The sequence below is a fragment of the Brassica rapa genome, chromosome A07, assembly GCF_000309985.2.
Source record: "Brassica rapa cultivar Chiifu-401-42 chromosome A07, CAAS_Brap_v3.01, whole genome shotgun sequence".
In the NCBI taxonomy this organism is placed as follows: domain Eukaryota; kingdom Viridiplantae; phylum Streptophyta; class Magnoliopsida; order Brassicales; family Brassicaceae; genus Brassica; species Brassica rapa.
The window spans coordinates 27517621-27538292 of record NC_024801.2 but is presented as its reverse complement, the minus strand read 5'-3'; the positions used below and the strand labels follow the sequence as shown (position 1 = coordinate 27538292).

The window sequence follows — 20672 nt, the reverse complement described above, 5'->3', positions numbered from 1 at the left end:
ATAACAAATCAGCGCAACTTAATGTACTGAACTTTTTAGGAAACTATTTGCGCTCAAAGTGTCGTTCACTCAGCCAAAATTTGTCTTTTAGGAATTCTTTTAGTACACCTGATAAGGATAACAATCCAATTAAACTGTATTTCATAGGCTGTTAGTACAATTTTGCAAAAAATAATTTAATCTATTCTTTTGAAAACTTCCTCATGTTAACATTTTCATGATTAGAGTTTAGCAATAATTTTGTACGAGAACAACCCAATTGAACTGTACCACGAATAATACACACGCATACCCAAGATTCGACGATCACTGGCTAATCTCGTCATTTGTAGAATCACTGGCTAATCTCGCCATTTGTACGAAAGGTACGAAGAACCTGATCATAATCATCTTCTTTCATTGTCTCTCCAAAATGATGGTCTCACACGCATGTACTTGGTTCTTCTATACTCCATATCAGATTTTTTTATTTTTTTTATATACCATCAGGAAGAATCTTATATAAACTAATTTACACATAACTCTTTTGTTCTCCTTCACAATATATGGCTACCTGATCTTGATATCATTTCAGCAAAACATTCTTATGCTATACAGGCCTTGTTCAGAGCAGTGTCGCTGCGATCGGTTTCGGCCATCAATAATTAAACAACAAACTAGGCAGAAAAAAATGGTGGAGAATGGATGGGATTGTCGCTGCAAACACTTTTTACAAAGATTCCCAGCGTTGTTCTTGTCGCTGTTGAAAATACCGGCAGCTAAAATGATGATGCGACTACTTTTGTTCGTCAAAATCACCGCTGTTGATGGTGCGACTATCTAATGATGATCAAGAAAACAGTTATATTCTTCCTGATGGAAATACCGTCCCTGTTGGAAATAATCCCCAACAAAAGAGTAGTCCACATTAGTTCCATTAAACCCAACTTCGAATATAGAGTTGAGAGTGATTGATGGTTATTAATTGAATTTAAGTTTCGTTTTTCCATTAAACCCCAACTTCATTTATGGTGAAGAGTAAACACAAATGAAGATTGGTATGATATTACTAACTTTAGGGTTGAAACGCAGAATCTAAATAACTTTGTTTCTGGATTCTTTTTAAAAAGTTTTAAACTAATTAAATTTATACATACATACTTATACATTAGATAGTATTTACTTGAAACTTCCAAGCTTTTTCTCAAACCAAAGATTAACAAACAAATAGTCTTCAACCTCCAGTAAAACCTACTATCCATATTGTAATGATGTGTCCAACTCTTCACCTAATCGTTGTTACACTATCATAACTTATTTATCTAACCAGTGCATCACTATTCGAAATTAACTAATGAATCTTTTTAGCACCACTAACAATTATTCACTTAATTTTGTGCAGCACCATTATACGACTTTCGGTATAGGTCAGCGACATCCTTATTTGCAAGGTCACTTTCAAACATTTTTGTGACAACCCGCCCCGTGGAAACTACTTGCTCCGTGGGTCCCAGATTCACAGCGCTGCAGTGCACCAACCCTGAGACCTACGGGGCAGGTAGTTCCCACGGGGCGAGTTGTCACAATTTTAATATAACATTAGAGTCCGAATATCATTTTTTCAATTGAATTCATAATTATCGATTTTGGGGATATTTTAATATTTTGTAGATTTCTCACCATCTCTTACTGATACTAATACATTTTAATCAACATAATCATCTTTTCCGAAAACGATATTAAGTTAAGTTTTTGCTGAATAAACCTCTTTAAACATTCTATTATGACATTGTAACTTCCAAAAAATAACTATTTCTAGTTTATTGACTAAGTTAACTAAACCCATTAAGCTACTCAAAAGAATATCACCAACACCAAAGAAAGTTGCAATTTTTTTGTCACCATTTACCTATCGAAAATCAACCTTCATCTTTTTAAACAAAAATATAAGATGCTAAACTATTTCTTTGTCGGCCAAATATTTCATTAGAATATATTTTACATATCAGTCCACTTTCTTACATACTTTCCATTATGTAGCATACAGTTGGTAGCATAGCATATTTTGTAATTTTATCCACATCAAAAAGTTTGTTGCGAGGTAGATGAACAAAATTATATTTATCAGTAGATGATAGTGAAAGGATATCTTTGAGATAGATATATATCGATGCATCAGACAGTGTTCATGATTGAGCTTGATAAATGATCATATAGGCCTTTTAGTATTACCTTTAAAAGTGACTTTTGTATATCTGAGTTTTCTCATCTCCACCTCAGCCATCGCCCATCGACAATGCTACTGCCTCAGCTTGCTAATCTGTTTAAGTTCGTGTTAGCTATACTGAGTTGAAGAGTCAGTTTTATTTATTTAAACCAACGTTTCTTATAAAAATCAAGACAAAAAACATTATCTCAAGATACACAGTTTTATCTAAAACATCCACATATCATTCATCAAATATGTGCTATAGACGACAAGTAGAAAATGACATGAAACGACTTTTTCAACCGTTGCGTATGTGTGACTTGAAAAGAAAAATTGTTGTACCTCGAAGATATTCGAAAAAGGAAAAGTCACCACTCAACTCACGTTCAGAAATTAAAGCATCGACAACAAACAATTTATAAGAGAACTAATATCAAACAATGCATATAATATGGCAAACAATAATGATAACATTTTGACACACGTCACACACTTCGACACATATATAGAGACTCTATTGCAAGTCATTTCTTGCACTCTAACTTTTTCCAAGACAAAGAAAACCTGGAAGAATTGGAAGAGACAGGTGAGAATAGTTACTATGGGGAGTTTGGGAGAAGAAGATCTAGAAAAGCTTGTGATCGATTATATTGAGTCTTCGATCATCGTCCCCGGTCATATGGAGAAGTCTTCAACTGCTCTAGTAACCCTTCAGGTCTCTTATCTATTTTTCATCGGTCAATGCATACTTCTCCTTTTTGGTTCACAAAATTATTACATCTTATATTACATATAAATATTAACAGGAGATACTTGGGTCGAAAGGAGAAAAGGAAAAGGAGATGGAAGAGAAGGTTAAGTCGTTTATCAGGAGAAGAAAATTATCATACGAAGGAGACGATGAGAAGAGAGATGTGATGAAAAGGATTGTATCTAAGTTCAGATCTGATGGTTACAATGCTTCTATCTATAGAACCTCGTGGGATTCTTCTTTTGATCGCCGTAAAGGTAATAATAATATATCATTTTGGTTTAAAAATTAACATTTAGAAAAGTATTCATTTGATTTGATCTTTGCAAAGTTGAAGAGATTTTCCTTTAATTTTGGAAAGTTAGGTCAAGTTTTTTTTTTGGTACTAAGGTCGAGTTTTTTTATTTGTTGCTTTCGTGAAAATGTTACACAGGATGTAGTAGAATGTTTAGGTGTACGAGGAAGTACGAGTACATTGAGGTCATGGTGGCAAGTGAACAGGACGGTGATGACGGAAGCAAGGAACGTCTGATAATTGATCTTGATTTCAAGTCTCAGTTTGAGTTAGTGAAGCAGACTGAAGGTTACAAAGACGTGACTCAGATGCTTCCGACAGTGTTTGTGGCGACAGAGGAGAGACTCAAAAGAGTTGTTTCGTTGGTTTGTGGTGAGATGAAAGAGTCCATGAAGAAAGAAGGAATGTCTAGACCTCCATGGAGGACTACGAGATACATGTTAGCCAAGTGGCTACCTGAGAACCGTTTGACAGTCTCTGGTTCTAAGAAAGGATCTTGGTCTATGTTTGATGATGGTGAAGGAGGTGAAGCTGTTAAGACAACGAGTGGTATTGGTTTGAAAACTACGTGTGGACAGTCAGAGAGAGTGCTCAAGAGCCAAACAAAAAAAGAAAGAGAAGAACGATGAAGAAATCATCTCGGGCTCTTCAATTCTGTATCTGTTTTTATTACTGATATGACATTTTAATAAATACAGTCCTTGAAAATCCAACTTAATAGGGTTTTAAATGACACAACCGTTGGGAAAGATTTTTGAAATGTATTGTAGTTGTAGTATATGGTTTGACATGATACTCTTACATTGGTGGATTTTTTTACATTGGGAAACTTGTTTGACATGATACTCTTACATTGGTGGATCAAATATCCTAGGTGAAACTTGTTTCTAGGTTTTATGTTGTATTTGTTTTTTTTTTTAATTCTGTTTCTTATGCTTTTGGGATGTTCAACTTTTGGCTCTAGTCAGAACCGCACGAAACGATTAAAAATAAATCGTAAACCTCTGCAGAAATAATAATACAAATAATTATAGAGCATAAAAATATGAAAAACATGAAAAATTTAAAATAACAAAAAATATTAATTATTAAACAATAAATACTTTTATTTTTACATAAATATTTATCAAGTTTTTATCATTAGATTTTATAACTAGTTTTTAGATAAGATGACTAGCTCACTCAATGTTTCTTAAGTTATACTGAACCAAAATAAAATTTTATGAACTTAACTTTTAAGAAGTATTTTAGAAAATGCTTTGAAAACTATAAAATTCAACCATTCTAATTACTTTAATTCATTAATAACAAAAAATTAGAGAAACATTTTCGAATAGCATTAAATCATGTTTTTGACAAAATAAGCACACATTGAAATTTTTTTACAATATAATTTTGTTAAATATGAAAAACATATATATATATATTGAGTTTAGGGTTTAGTGTTAAAGTTTAGGGTTTAACATTTAAGAAATGAAAGTAAGGTTAAAATTTAGAAACTAGATTAATTTAGTTTTTTTCGTGTCAGATGCATGTTATTTTAGAAATTCTTATAATTGAAAGTATTATTTTAACAACAAACATTTATAATAGAAATACTAATATTAAACATTCATATAATATGGCAAACAATAATGATAAGATTTTAACACACGTGTCACACTTTTATATAGACTGTATTTTGTAAGTCATTTTTGCTCTCTAACTTTTTCCAAGAAAAAGAAAACCTAGAAGAATTGGAAGAGACAGGTGAGAATAGTTACTATGGGGAGTTTGGGAAAAGAAGATCTGGACAAGCTTGTGCTGGATTATATTGAGCCTCCGGTCACCGTCCAACCGGTCACCGTTCCTCCGGCCACCGTCCCCAATCATATGGAGAAGTCTTCAACTGCTCTAGTAACCCTTCAGGTCTCTTGTCTATTTCCATCTGTCGATGCATACTTCTCTTTTTGCTTCATAACAATATTATATCTTATGTTACATATAAATATATTACATAAAAATAATTAAAAAAGAGTTGTTGAATATATATTCAGGAGATTCTTCGGACGAAAGGAGAAAAGGAGAAGGAAATGGAAGAGAAGGTAAACTCGTTTATCATAAGAAGATTATCATACGAAGGAGACGATGAGAAGAGAGATGTGATGAAAAAAATTGTCTCCAAGCTTAGATCTGACGGCTACAATGATGTTTCTATCTATAGAACCTCGTGGGATTCTTCTTTTGATCGCCGTGAAGGTAATAATAAAATATCATTTTGGCTTTAAAAATAAAAATTTAGAAAAGTATTCATGTGATTTGATCTTTGCAAAAGTTGAAGAGTTTTTCCTTTAATTTTGGAAAGTTAGGTCAAGTTTTTTATTGATTGCTTTTGTGAAATTGTTACACAGGATGTAGTAGAATGTTTAAGTGCAAGAGGAAGTACGAGTACATTGAGGTCATGGTGGCGACTGGTCGCGGCGGTGATGACAGAAGCAAGATGAAACGTCTCATTATTGATCTTGACTTCAAGTCTCAGTTTGAGTTAGCGAAACAGACAGAAGTTTACAAAGACGTGACTCAGATGCTTCCGACAGTGTTTGTGGCGACAGAGGAGAGACTCAAAAGAGTTGTTTCGTTGGTTTCTGGTGAGATGACAGAGTCCATGAAGAAAGAAGGAATGTCTAGACCGCCATGGAGGACTACGAGATACATGCTAGCCAAGTGGCTACCTGAGAAAAGGGTCTCTAGTTCTAAGAAAGGATCCTGGTCTATGTTTGATGATGATGGAGGTGAAGCTGTTGAGACAACGAGTGGTATTGGTTTTAAAACTACGTGTGGTTTCCAGTTATCTTAGAGGGATGAGCGCAGTTCGTTTCTTTGTATTATTTTTATGGTCTTGACAGGTTTTTAGATGTTGATTTTATTTTGAAAATTACTTTTCTACCAGTTCTTGTCTGATGATATATCATGGTCCACTTTAGTATCCAGTGTCTGATCTAGAAATCCAGTATCTAAAGTAACCAGTGTTAAATTAGACCCACAGTCGAACCGGACAATCCGGTGACTCGATATATAATCTGATTTAGGTTTTAAGAAAAAAACCATTATAACTTAATAAAACTTACAAAAAACCCATTAAACCTGATATCCAGTTACCAGTTATACCAATATGTAATTTTTACTTATTTAGTTTTTTTGATTATGTTATTATAATATATGTTTTATATTTTAACTTAGCGAGCTTGTATATAATGAATTAAAGAATGCTCTTGTTGAAGAATATCCCAAAGATGATACACCCAAAAAATTTTGATGGTAATTTTATAAATTTTGAATAAAATTCCTGATTCTTTATCATATATAAATACCGATAAAATTGTGATTTTGAATTTTTGATGAAGATTTCACTATGCCTCTTAAGAAAATGAATTGAACTATGATAGAGAGAAAATTAGTTGATGTGATTTAGTATTAATTTATTTTTGTTATCAACAATCTATTTCAGTCTGATGTGTTACTTTTGGTTTATTTTAGATTTTAATTTTATTATTCATATTAGACATTTAAATATTTATGTTAAATCTTGATATTTTTATTAGATGTCATAACTCCTAATTTATTATAAAAATTGTTAAATAATTTAAATTATTTTTGATATTTTGTATGTCAAATAAAAATGAAAATAAAGAAACTAAAGTTATATATTATATATTTTAAGTCACAGAATATCTACTAGTTAATATATTATTACATAAATAGATTAAATAATTTATTAATCTACGGTTCGTCCCAATAACCTGGTGATCTGGAAAGTTGTCTTAGTGTCCATACCTAGTTTCAAAACAGTGAAAGTACCCTTTTGATTATCAAGATGCTGTACTCACAATTATCAAAATCCCAAAATCATATAACTAACTGACTAAAAACATATCTAGTGTTACAGAGTGGATTGGTTACCATCAAACTATCACCTCTTGATTACATTGGTGGATTTGATCCTGGATGAAACTTGTTTCTAGTTTTATGTTATACTCTCTCCGTTTTTAAAAGATTACATTTTAGAAATAGACACGTAGATTAAGAAAACATTTACTTTTTTATATTTTCTAAAAAAACATCATTAACTATATACATACTCATAATTTTACTAATAGTAAAATAGACTACACTATTTTTTTTTTTTGAATTATACAGAAATATTCTGGTTACATATAAGTGGTCCAGACTAGTTATGTGTTACTACGCGTCGGTCTGTCTTTGACGATGCTGAAATATTAATTCTCCAGTGGCCATAATTCGAATCCTGATGGTTTTACTGTATTGGGCTTTTGCCCTCAAATAAATCAGAAAATATTTAAAAATGAAAAACAAATTTCTAAAGCTTCAAATATTTAAAAATGAAGGGAATATTTGTTTTTAGTTTGGGGTGTGAGACTAGTGGCTCTGGTGTTTATCGAATTTATATCTCTAGAGATGACTTTCGGATCGTGTGTTGCGAGCAACCCATCTCGATCTATAATGTCATTATTGTGTGTATTTAACTGGGACTAATATGCAGTGAATAATATTGGGAAAAAGGTCATAAAAATCCCAAACTTTCAAAATATGGCCATTTAAAGCATGAACTTTATAAGAGACAATTTAAAACATGAAATTTTTATTGACTTTTATTTTAAATCACAAACTTTTGTTGACTGGGCCATATTGGTCATGTCGTTAAATAGATTGACAGAAATTTAAACGTTGTTAATTATACCGTTTTTAATCACTGTTAATCTAAACTACGTAGTTTTAGTTATGTCCAAAATCTCAATTCACAAATAAAACCCTAATTTTTTTTCTCCTGTCGCTTTCTTTTTCTTCTTCTTCTCTCTGTCACGTTTGTTTTCTTCAGGATTAGAACATGCTGCAATGACAATCTCAATAACCTCAATGAGTCTTTTAATAGAACTATTAGGGAAGCAAGAAAAAAGCCTTTACTAGACTTGTTAGAAGATATTAGGAGACAGTGTATGGTGCGTAATGCGAAGAGGTCCATTATTGCTGAAAGGTTGAAGACAAGGTTCACAAGAAGAGCACATTGTGAGATAGAGAAAGCTATAAATGGATCACAACATTGCATCCGCTACATGGCCAGAAATAATTTTCATGAGGTAGAGCTCAATAATGTTAACTATGTGGTTGATATGAATGAGAAGACTTGTGGTTGCAGAAAGTGGCAGATGGTTGGAATCCCTTGTGTTCATGCTGCAAGTGTTATAATAGGTAAAAAAGAAAAGGTTGAAGCTTATGTGAATGAGTACTACACAACAAAGAAGTGGCGAGAAACATATAAAGATGGTATAAAACCTGTACAAGGGATGATGTTGTGGCCTAGATTGAATAGGTTAGCTGTCTTGCCACCACCATGGAGAAGAGGTAATCCAGGAAGACCAAGTAACTATGCTAGGAGGAAAGGCAGGAATAAAACAGGATCAACTAGGACCACATTAACACGCCGGAAGAGAGTGGTGACATGCTCAAACTGCAAGGAAGATGGACACAATAAGCAAGGTTGTAAAAATCCAAGTGTTGAGAGTCAGCCAAAGAGACCAAGAGGACGACCAAAAAAACAGGTTTGTATGTTCTTGAAATTTTCAGTTTATTTGACACATTTCAGTTTTGTTTGTCATATATTTTCATATTTTCTAAACTAGGGAGGAGTTTCACAACTACAACAAGGATCACAAGCCCAAGGATCACAATCACAACAAGGATAACGAGCACAAAGACAATCTCAAGGACAAAGTGTTTCACAAGAACTTTGATCATAAGGTTGAACACCATGGTTTGAATGCAAAAAAAAAAAAGAGTTGCTTTCTATTGTGTAATGCCATTGTTTTGACTGTCGGTTTGGTACACTTTGTTGAATTCATTTTGTACACATTTTGTCATGATTTGGTTTATGTTCTTTTGGGTTAATTTTGTTTGAATACGTAAAATATTCCATATTAAGCAAATTGCTCCTAAAATTAATTACTGAAAACAGACTAAGTTAATAAAATAAAAATACGTAGTTTCTATTAACAATGATTAAACACCGTTTAATTAACAATGTTAAGATTCTGTTAACTCATTTAACGACGTGCCCAATAAGGCTCAGTCAACAAAAGTTTATGATTTAAAATAAAAGTCAATAAAAATTTCGTATTTTAAGCTGCCTCTTATAAAGGTAATGCTTTAAATGGCCAGATTTTGAAAGTTTGGGATTTTTATGACATTTTTCCCGAATAATATTAGTTCACATATGACATTAAAAAAATGAGAAAAGTTTATTTAGCTGTGTGAGAAAAGACAAGAAGTAAGATTACTTGCCGAGGGTGTTCAAAAAAAAAAAAAAGATTACTTGCCGAGATGAGACAGAGAGATGTGTCAGTGTCAGGTTTCATTCACATCATCCTCAGACAGACTGTTGAGAAATCCGACGGCGCAGCAGTGGCCGAGCTACAGAGAGTAGTACTCAAACTCAAATTAGCTCTATTTTTATGTTTACTCTTTCCAGAACCAGGCCTTACAGTTACTTTCACGTCAGTCAGATCTTACTTAATTTATCCATTTCAAAAACAAATTAATGCATGGGAAATAAAGAGACTAATAAATACTCGAAAATGTCAAATTTTAAATTTCGTTTTCCAAAACTTTTTATCTAATCCGGCGTTACTTAACACCTAAGTCCAAGCCCATGATTTGTTGCCACAGCATTCTCAGCCCATATAGTAACCCAATGCTAATAAACACGACGGTCTGCTAAAACTATGGGCTGGTCGTGTTATTGGGCCGACATATAAGTAAACCAACTCTAACCGGGGCTTTATCAATCGAACCGATGAAATTGATTTAAAGCGACGAGAACCAAAGATCTTAGCCGCAGTTTTGGCTCCACAGGCGAAGAAGACGGTGGAGAAAATGGACTTCATCTGTTGTCTCCGACCGTATCACTCTTGTCGGGGAATTTCAGTTCTGCCTGCTTTTGGCATAAGTACTAGACTTCCCGCCGCCAATCGTTTCCTTCCGACAACAAGTCTCCGCTTAACGACGCCGTTTCTTCAGTATCCGAAATTTTCAATAGAGACTTACGCGAAGAAGAAGAAGAAGAAGAACACTAAAACGACTATTTTCGAACCAAAACCAAACAAAGAAGACGAATCACTCATTGAAGAAGAAGAAGAGGAAGAGGAAGAGCAAGTTCTTCTCGAAGATGTTCTAGACGGTGCGTAGTAATAATAATCTAAAGATTCCATTTTTATAGTCCAAACATTGATCTCTTACGATGTTGCAGAGCTACTAACTGATGAAGAAGATGACTTCTACCTCGAGGAAGAGGAGGAGGAAGAAGAACTCTATGTAAGTTCCCACTTACGAAAGTTACAAACTTTTTTTGTTTTGCATTTCTCAATCTCTAGATTTGATCTCTAAAAGGCTGGAGATGGAGGTGGAGGAGGAGGTATTAAGCTTGCCGGAACAACATGGGACAAAGAAGCGTTGTCCTTAGCCGAGAAAGCCTGCGAGTCTTTTAACGGTGAGCTAGGCATTTACGCGTTCAAGACTCTACCGAACTCCACCGTACAAGTGAGAATTGAGCGGCTCAGTAACAAGTCTGGTTCTCCAACGATGGAGGATATCGAAGCGTATTCAAAAATCTACAGAGCAAAACTGTCTGAAGCTGAACTCGCCAAGTCCATACCTGACAGCATCTCTTTAGAGGTTTAGTTTAGTTTAATTTAGTTATTTTATATATATTTTATGTTTATAAGATATTTTAGTTTTGGAGTTTAAATATAAAATTATTTTGAGAAATTATCAAAATTAGATATACAAAACAAAAAATTATGGATTTATATTTAATAAATTTAAGTTAATTTAGATCGATTAAACTGTGGATTTTAACTGATTTAAAACGGTTTAAACCGATTTATTTTAAGTCATATAAATCAGATTTTAAAAATATATTTTCGGTTAAGACCGATTTTTGGAACCATGGTTACAGCCTTTGATTCTTTTAACATCGTGTGGTTTAAAGACTCAAACAAAAGCTTGAACCATGTGTGCAACAGGTTTCATCTCCTGGTGTTGAAAGAGTAGTAAGAGTTCCTCAGGATCTTGACCGGTACAAGGACAGGTCGATGTATGTGAGGTACGCTAACGAGGAAGCTGAGACGGATGGTGATGGTATCTTCAGGCTTGTTTCTTTCGATGTTGAAGCCAAAAGCTGCGTTTGGGGGATAGCTGATATTAGAGTAAACCGTGAGAAGGCAGGCAAAGGCAGACCATTGAGCAAGAAGCAAAGAGAGTGGCGTCTCGAGACCTCTTTTGAGTCACTACGGTTAGTTCGTTTGCATTCTGAATGTTGAATCACACACACACTTCAGAGAAAGAGAATGTATTTTTTTTAGTTTATATTAAAACCTTGATAGAATGAAAACTATTACAACGATATGGTAAAATAGAGTAGGAACTTAAAAAACACAAAAGCAATAAGAGTGTGTCTACTAAAAACACTCGAAGTAGACATTTATTGGTAAAGAGAAATGTAGTTTCTTCAAGCACCCATGGTGATGATGCAACGGATACTCTCTCCCTTCAACATGTAATCAAAGGCCTTGTTGATCTCAGAGAACGGCACTGTGTGAGTGATGAACTTCTCAAGCTCCAGCTCCTTGTTCATGTACTTTTCGACCACCCCGGGAATGTCGGTTTTGGGTTTGTAGTTGCCAAAGAAAGTACCCTTGAGTGTCCTCTCGTTCAGGAGGTTCATCGGATGAGTCTTGAAGGCATCGTCTTTGCTCGGCACACCAACCAGCACCGCAACACCCCAGCCCTGTAACCACAAACATCACATGTCAACTATGCACAAAGTAGTTAGTTATGAATGGTTTGGTCTGAATATTACATCGTGAACACATTCAAAGGCTTGAATCATGGCTTGAATGCTTCCAGTGCACTCCACACTCCTGTCCACACCGCCGTTAGTCATCTCAGCGATGACTTGCTGAACTGGCTTGTCATGTTCCTTAGGGTTCACAAACTCCGTCACACCGAACTTCTTAGCTGCAATGTAAGATGTAATATTAGTTTTGTCCCAGCGACCAGAGAAAAGACATTTAAACTAACCTTCCTCGAACCTCTTGGGGTTAAGATCAACACCAATGATCCTACCAGCACCAGCAATCCTAGCACCTTCCGCAGCAGCCAAACCAACAGCGCCAAGACCGAAGATAGCAACGCTCTGACCTTTCTTGGGTTTAGCAACATTCAAAGTAGCTCCCAGCCCAGTGGACAAGCCGCAGCTGACGATGCAGACTTTGTCAAGAGGAGCTTCAGGGTTGATCTTAGCGACTTGACCAGAGTGAACCACGGTGTACTCGCTGAACGTTGAGGTCCCAAGGAAATGGTAGATCGGTTTGCCGTTGATGGAGAATCTCGATTCGCCGTCGTGTATCATCCCTCCTCTCTCGGTGTTGATCCTGAGAAGGTCGCACATGTTGGATTCTTCAGAGTGGCAGTGAGGGCAGTCTCCGCATTCTCCGGTGAAGATGGGGAGGACGTGGTCTCCTGGTTGAAGATCAGTCACTCCTTCTCCAACACTCTCCACAATACTACACAAACAAACAAGATCAAACAAACTCAAATCTCTAAACCTTAAAAGCAGACCAGAACTTAAACAAGATTGGAGAGTTTCTTTTACCCTCCAGCTTCATGTCCGAAGATACGTGGAAACAAAGGCGTTTGTCCCTGTGGAAGACAGTAAGTGAGTTTATTTATTACAGAACTAGAGACAGAACATGAGTTCTTGGGGATCTCTTACCTTAGCTTCCCAGAAGTAAACATCGGTGTGACAGAGAGAAGTGAAGAGAATCTTGATACGGACTTCATGCTTCTGCGGTGGAGCAACCTCCACTTCCTCCATCACTAGTGGCTTTCCAGCTTCCCAGCAAACGGCAGCTACAACCACGTAAAACGACACCGTTTTGTAATCATAACTCATAAGAACAGTTGTGATAAAAAACCCTCAAATGGTGAGATCTTAATAATAAAAGGACGAGAATATAAAAAATGAAACCTTTGCATCGAATGATTTGTCCGGTCGTAGACATGATGAACTTAGATCTTCTTTGGGTTTTGTTTGTGTTTGATTGTGAGAGATGAGAGAAGATGAGAGAATGTGTATTTATAGTGAAGAGTGTATGTTGACAGATAACCATACGGTCCAAACCATTGTATAGTTTTGGGTTTTGCCTTTACTAGGGGCGTTCTTTTTTTCTTTTTGCCTTTGGTTTTGACTAATAAGTTCTTCCACTTGGCTCTCACGGCATTCGTCCACGTGGCGTTTTATCCGTCTCTAATTACAATTTTAGTAATGAATTAAATTAAAAGATTCTATAAAATCCTTTGGAACGCCGTGGTTTTTTCTAAAAGCAGCAAGTCGGCACCCATCGAACCGGTTTGTCTCGGCGGTTTAACCTTAATTTGGTAATTACTAATTAGGTAGCATTTTTAATGTTATTCTTGGCCATCAAGATGCAATTTTATTAATTTGTTTGGTAGTTAATGGTACCGATCATATATAATTGGCTTTTAATTACATTCTTGGCCGTTACTCTCAAGTATGTATCAACAACGATAAGATTTGAGAGTCAATTAATTGACAATATCATTTAAATCATACTGCATAATACTATCTGCATTTCTGAAAAAAAAAACAAATTTACGACTTTTTTATTCTATAAATATTATTTTTTCTATTTTACAATACTTTGTATATTTTTAAAATATTAATTAAAAATATTGAATTGATTATTTGATAATTATTGAAAAGTGTATAGTAAAAATAAATAATAAATTTGAGATTATTTGGTTTGATATTGGTCTTTGTGACAAGAATTTTCATGATGATTCCTATATGAATCTTGCTTTCAATTATACATCATATATAAAACCATTTAGCTCACAGAAATCAAACGTGTAAATAATACTCAGTTCTCAACCTAATCATCTAGTCCAGAACCATGGAATTTTGGGGACCCTAATCAAAATAAAAAATATTTATTTACGTTTATTTAAATATTAAAATATTTATGAATTTTTCTTTATCAAAAACTTGGTTTTCAATCCCTTTAAAAAATCAAAGAACAATTTAGTAACATCAAATATATTTTCCTTATATTATTTTTTATTTAAAATTTCATATATAAATTATAGAACCAAAACTCTGTTTGATATCTTATTACTATGCTTATAAACTGAAGTTTTCTTACTTTTATTTATTATTATATATTTAACACTTATATAACTTAGATACATATATATATATACAAAATGATTTTTTTTTTTTAAATGGGGGTCCATTCAAATGTTTCACCACCCTTCTCTCAATCCCGGCCCTGTTCTAGTCAGTAGTCACCATGCACTTAACCTCAATAGGATCTCTCAATTTTAACTAGTTACATAGTTTAAGACGTAATTAAGTAGCTATGGGGGCATTGGCCAGCAATAAACTCTTACTGCATAATATTTGGTTTGATTTTAGACTTTGTGACAAGAAATTTTCATGATGATTCTATATGAATCTTGCTTTCACTGTGTCTGTACATCACAAAACCATTCAGCTCACAGAAATCAAACGTATATTCACGATTGATTTCTAACCTTAACATCTAGTCACATGCACGTACCTTCAATAGGGTCAAAGTTAAATATTAGTTAAGCACATAATTTAATATGTTCCCATAACCATTGGGTCATTGACCATTAATTTGAATGTAATCGCTACTCTTTCTCACAAGCTCTTAAGAACAACTCTTTAGAGCTTTACTAGTCTCTATTTCGACGTCCCTTTATTGTGAATTTGTTTTCTTCAATGTTTTTGTGAATCATAGGCCCAACAGCACGTAATACAGAATAGTTACTGGTAAAGATACTATCATACCAAAGATAACCCTGAAAACAAAACATCAATAAACACATAAACTTCCACATTCAAACCATTAATGTAGAAATGATTAGAAAATAAAGAACAGAAACTCACAATGTACTGAGTAAGTCTGGATGCAAACCATACTCCCTCGCAAACACGAACGGAACTATTCCTTGCGGTAGAGCCGCCTATGCAAAAAAAATATAGGTCTCGTCAAGTTTACTAATATACCATTAATATTCAACACTAGAAAATTTTCAAAATTATAGCCATAGGGAGTATACTATGGTACTAAATCAAAGGAAACTTTGAATACTCATATGAACCAATGTTTACCTGTACGATGGCAGCATGTAACCTAGAACCTTTCAATCCAACGATAACTGAAGCAGCAGCCATGAAAGCGGGACCTAAGATGAACCTAATCAACATCCCCACTGTTGCTTTCTTCACCCCACAAGTGATCATCTTCGGCTGTAACGCCATGAATAGACCTGTAAATTTGAATTTTTAACTATGTATTTGTATGTTTTAAAACAAAAAGACTGTATGTAGCTTAGCTATCACGTAGAATAAGAAATATCATACCTAAACTAAACATGGCCATTCCAAGACCTGCATCTGATATTATCTTTATCGAAAACGCAACAATATCTGGCAACGCTATATTCCATCTGCTCATCGACAATTACAAAAAGTTAAATTTAACTATGGATATATGATTATAGACGGATTTTAAGGAATTGATTACTAACCTGAAGGATATAAGTGACCAGACAAGACCTATTATGCTAGAATAGGTGTTGGGGTTTCGAGAAAGCTTGCGCCCCACGACAGTTAGTATGAGCCGCACCATCAAAGCGGCACTTGGCATTTCTTGCCTGCCAATAGGAGCAACCGGAGCTGTTTCTTTTCCGGCGGCTCCTTCCTCCATGGAACAAGCAACACCGGCTGCCGTAGGCGGTGGTGCAGCCCTAAGTGCGTCTCTGAAGCTGATCTCCTTCTCTGGAATTGATACATAATCATCTACACACGTCAGCAAATGCATACACTAATAAGTAGCCATGTTACTCCTGGTTGTGGGATGTACTAATAACATATACTAAATTTTTTTACCAAAAAAACATATACTAAATTAAATAGGAAAGTATATAAAAATCATGCGTCGGTTTCACTGATGATTACACACGTGCTGAAGGAATATGATAGCATCTTTCTTTCTCAGAAAAAAAAGATTGACTTGTGAGATCAAAATAATTGTGAATACAAAAAGTCAACATCTTGTTCACTATATATGTGATTTTTATTGATTATAGTAAGCTTGCGGGTGGTACGAGGGGTCCGCTTTATTAACATGCTTCATCATGTTGTTTCAATAGAATCTTAAAGCTCTAAAACACGAGATAAATGATAATGCTAACAAAATTCAAAATATGCACACTAAATTATTAAATCAAGTGAAATTAATTAATTATTTTTCAATTAGTATGATTTATATTCCTTGGGATTTGTACGATAAAACTGACACAAGCTAAGCAAGTTTTAATCTGAAAAAAACTGTATTTTACGTAGCCTCCCAAGGTTTTTTCTATTCGTCAAATTTTATAAAACAAAAGACAAACTAATAAAAAATAGGAAATAAATAATTTAAGATACGAAAAAAGCAAAAGGAAAACGACTAAACGGCATCGTGTCAGTGCTTAACCACACATCTTTCAAAGAAAACGTACCATTGATAGTATCCTTGGCTACATGTCTCTGCCCTGACTCCCATGTCATCTTTGGCGACGCTGTATGCCGGTATATTCTCCCGGCGACAGGAGACTTCATCCAAACCGGCGTACCGGCTCCGTTAACGTCAAGCTCGTTGAAGTTCGAGGCACGTGGCGTCGGCTGCAACGAGTAAGCATCTGAAGAAGCATAACCCGATAGTCTCCTAGGGCTAACACCACACCCGGGCCGGGTAAAACCGAAACCGCCTAGATCACCGTTACAAAACATGATCTCGTTATTACCGTTATAAAACTGAAGTGCACCACTTCCTCCTCCGCCGTTAAAGAAACGGTTAGGAGTGTTGACGGAGAAAATCTCGGCGTTAGAAAGATTCGAGGCTCGAGGGGTTAGGCATAGAGAGGAAGAGACAACGGAGTCGGGTACGGATGATATGGACCGTCGGATCCTCAGCCTGACCCGACCGTTTATATCGGTTTCAGTTTCTGTACGGAGAGGGTCCATGCCGTCTAAGGAGATGACGTCATCATCGACTTGGATCCTAGTGATTGCCCCGGCTGCTTGACCCGGAAACTCGGTTCGGATAAGCAACCTGGCCGCACGTAGTTCAAAGAGGAAGAGTAGTAGAGTATACCTACAGACAAAATATATTTACATTTAGTATCATAGGTTATAAATAATTCAGCTAATTAATCAAATAAACTATATCCTATAAGTTGGCTTAATTAAAATACCACATAATAACTATAAATTCATTTGATTCTGATTTTTTTAGTCAATTATATAAATCCATAAATAAACATATATAAAATTGAATAACGTTTTTGTCAAAAATAAAATAAAATAACGTACCAAATGATGCATTGAAGGACAACGAGTTGGACCATGAGGTTTTGAGTGTACTCTCCGTACATGGCCTGAAGCAAAGGGATGCCCATAACGAGAGTGTTAGGGAGCGTGGCGACGGAGAAGAGAGTGATGAGCCAATCGAGACCACCAGACTTGAAGAGAATGGCCCATAGCGAGAGCAAAACGAAGACCATGACTTTAGACAAAGTGTCAGCGATGATGAACATCATGTCCATTTTGTAAGGGTTGTTTTGTGAGATGAAGTGGAAAGAGAGAATAGGGACGGCGAAAACCGAGACAAAACGGTTGATTCCAGAGCATTGCTCCGCCGTGAAGATCTTCCACCACTTGACAGAACCGTAGGCAACGAACATGGCGAAGTAGAGTGGTGCCATTGCACACATCACTTTGTAGAATTCACTTCCCGTGATCATCTTCTTTGCTCTGATTCTTCCTCTTTCTGGTTAGTTTAGATGTGTAGTTTGGTTGAGGTATGTGCAAATGTGTGTTGGGTTATATAGGGACTTGTTGACGAGGTTACCCCTAGCTTGTTCCATTATTTGCGTATCCATCATAATTAATGTGCTGACATTCTCGTTTTCATGGTGTTATAACTTCTTAAAAATATTTTAGGGTAACTTCATAAAAAGTTTTAAAATACATTTTTTTAGTCGTGTGTTAGACCATCTCCAATGACTTATTTTATTTTTTACTCTAATTGTACTCTATTTTAGAGTAGAAAATAGAGTGATGAACAAAAAAAATAAGTTACTCTATATATAGAGTAAACCTATTTTTTACTCTATTATAAAGTGAAAAATAAAGTATCATTGGAGCATTTTAACTCTAAACACTATTTTAGAGTGAAAAATAGAGTGGGTTTGGAGATGTCCTTAAGCCATCTGAGATTTATGATCTAATCCTATTTTGAAATCAAATTTAACTAATTATTACTATATATTATTATATTATTTAAGAGTTATCAAAAATATTTTTTACCAATCATTTTAGAGCATTTCCAAAGCTGAGATATTTTACAAGTTTCTTATTAATAAAATACTATTATGTTTATAATAGCTTATCTATGTTGTTAACATTTTAATTATATGTAAAAAATTAAACTAGTTATAAAGAGTCATGTAAAAAAAAGTGTTTCATTTAATTTTCAAAATTTTCATTTGAAAAGCCACAGTTCTCATAATCTCTCATCTCTACTTTAATTTACCTTATATATGCATAGATTCGGAGATCAAGTAACTTAAAATTTTGGGTAGTGTTTTATAAATGCAGTCAAAATACATGTTTATTTAATTGTGGCATGATTTATTTTCTTCAACAATATTTGCAAAATTGGTAACCAAAGAAAATTTTCAATTTTTTTCATTTTGTATACTCATATACTGGTGTTCACTGTTTTGACTAAGTAAGCTTTTCACCTTTATTAGCTACCTAACTTTGTTGTTTTTTACTCGTACTCATGATTAAGTTTGTTAGATTTGGTATATTTTACAATGAGGACCAGAAGGGCCATTTACAGCCATTGAAACTATATATCATCGACAAAAAGAAAATGTAGTTAATTACAGATGAAGATTATCATCGTCATTTTTTATAAACAAACTAAAATAAGTTTCAAAGTTTTATTGGGACATCGAAAGAAATTAAATATGCTTTGTCGAAATAGGCTTTCACCCAAATTATCTCCCTAACTCTTTTGTTTTCTTCTCTTGCTTACGATAAAAACTTGTTGTCTGGTGTATTTTATAATAGAAAACTAAACTGCTGTTTAAGTCAAAATCTACCACAAATTAATGGACGAAAATGAAAAGTAAACCGGTAAAGCCACCTAACATGATATTCACTATAATGAGTCATATATTTGTCTTATGCAACTTGTTTGATGTAGTTAACCCTCTATATACATTCCTACATTTCATTCTGGTACACCCAATAACAATATTATCATGAGACGCGTATTTTTAAATAAAAATAAATGGAGACATCAATGATTCAGGAGACAAATCAAGTAATTGGTAACGAAGCATAGTCTTATTCTATCAAAATAAGATTAACTTTTGTTAACTCTACGGATGTCAATTCTGTGACAACAACAACAACGAAATTTACATGTGTCAACTTGGATGATAAGAAATTGGCCTGCATAATGCTAATTACATTGTTAGTATAATAATCACATACATTTACACACATCTACATATATATATATATATATATTTACACACCGTATATATATATGCAATAGAATGTGTGCATAAAGGAAAAGAAGGAGATCCTCTTAGAATCTAAGATCAATGATATTAGCGCCATGGGTGGAGACTATACGGTGTTAGCCTTTTGCTTTAAAGCTTAAAAGATATTGTCCTTTTCAAAAATTTAAGAACAAAGTCATACGTAACCTTTTTCTTATTATTAAAGACAAACAAATATTTTGTCAATGAAGAAAGGCTACACAAAAGTTCAGGATTATTGATTCCGTCCTATATGTCTAACCTAAACATCTATCTTAATTACTATATACTAATTAACATGTAGACAGGATCCCTGTAGGATATATTATAAAATAACGTTCATCTATGATTATAGTTTCCAACGGCAATGACAGTAAAGTCTCTTATTATCTTGAATGTTTATATAAGCACACACATAAACCAGACAAAGAAACTCAGAATAAGCAATTTGCCTTTCTCGACTCTCGAGTGAAGTTGTCTTTCTCGCTCTTTTTGCAGTATTAGAACACACTTACACACACATATACAAATGAAACACACCGTGGAATATGATGTCTTAAATAAATATATATTAAAACGAACAATGATGATGGAAACGAAGACTAAGAGTAAGCGCATGGGATCGAGGAAAAGGGAAAATATAGTGTGGGATTATGGGTAGGTTATAAAATCAT

General features: G+C 34.4%; 6 protein-coding genes across 7 annotated transcripts; 4 read left to right on the top strand and 2 right to left on the bottom strand.

Annotated features, from left to right (window-relative positions):
• Positions 1-1798: 1798 nt before the first annotated feature.
• On the top strand, positions 1799-3912 carry LOC103832168. Its single transcript, XM_009108131.3, has 3 exons — positions 1799-2903; positions 2995-3196; positions 3373-3912. The coding sequence occupies exons 1-3, from the start codon at positions 2640-2642 to the stop codon at positions 3861-3863; spliced, it is 957 nt and encodes a 318-aa protein (XP_009106379.2). The 5' UTR covers positions 1799-2639; the 3' UTR covers positions 3864-3912.
• A 1394-nt stretch (positions 3913-5306) lies between these two features.
• On the top strand, positions 5307-7618 carry LOC103832167. The gene is made up of 2 exons (XM_033275516.1): positions 5307-5472; positions 5625-7618. Exons 1-2 carry the CDS (start codon positions 5307-5309, stop codon positions 6068-6070), a joined length of 612 nt encoding a protein of 203 aa, XP_033131407.1. The 3' UTR covers positions 6071-7618.
• A 562-nt stretch (positions 7619-8180) lies between these two features.
• Positions 8181-8998, top strand: LOC108869085. Its single transcript, XM_018653091.2, has 2 exons — positions 8181-8831; positions 8913-8998. The coding sequence occupies exons 1-2, from the start codon at positions 8229-8231 to the stop codon at positions 8973-8975; spliced, it is 666 nt and encodes a 221-aa protein (XP_018508607.1). The 5' UTR covers positions 8181-8228; the 3' UTR covers positions 8976-8998.
• Positions 8999-10034: 1036 nt separating this feature from the next.
• LOC103832165 lies at positions 10035-11687 on the top strand. Its single transcript, XM_018653317.2, has 4 exons — positions 10035-10465; positions 10535-10599; positions 10675-10959; positions 11310-11687. The coding sequence occupies exons 1-4, from the start codon at positions 10162-10164 to the stop codon at positions 11604-11606; spliced, it is 951 nt and encodes a 316-aa protein (XP_018508833.1). The 5' UTR covers positions 10035-10161; the 3' UTR covers positions 11607-11687.
• A 91-nt stretch (positions 11688-11778) lies between these two features.
• Positions 11779-13392, bottom strand: LOC103832166 (alcohol dehydrogenase class-P; the record flags this gene model as incomplete). The annotated part of the gene is given in 6 exon segments (NM_001301972.1): positions 11779-12073; positions 12146-12303; positions 12367-12851; positions 12941-12987; positions 13061-13197; positions 13316-13392. Coding segments are annotated over 6 exon segments (1140 nt in total). The 5' UTR covers positions 13350-13392.
• A 585-nt stretch (positions 13393-13977) lies between these two features.
• Positions 13978-18435, bottom strand: LOC103832163 (auxin efflux carrier component 6). 2 transcript variants are annotated; one of them, XM_018652775.2, is made up of 7 exons: positions 17753-18435; positions 16900-17534; positions 15925-16195; positions 15758-15843; positions 15506-15663; positions 15281-15357; positions 13978-15192 (listed from the first exon to the last, which is right to left on the bottom strand). In XM_018652775.2, exons 1-7 carry the CDS (start codon positions 18181-18183, stop codon positions 15126-15128), a joined length of 1725 nt encoding a protein of 574 aa, XP_018508291.1. In that variant the 5' UTR covers positions 18184-18435; the 3' UTR covers positions 13978-15125. The 2 variants fall into 2 exon arrangements, with proteins under 2 accessions (XP_018508291.1, XP_009106374.1); XM_009108126.3 differs by having other exon boundaries at positions 15925-16174.
• Between the last annotated feature and the right edge of the window lie 2237 nt (positions 18436-20672).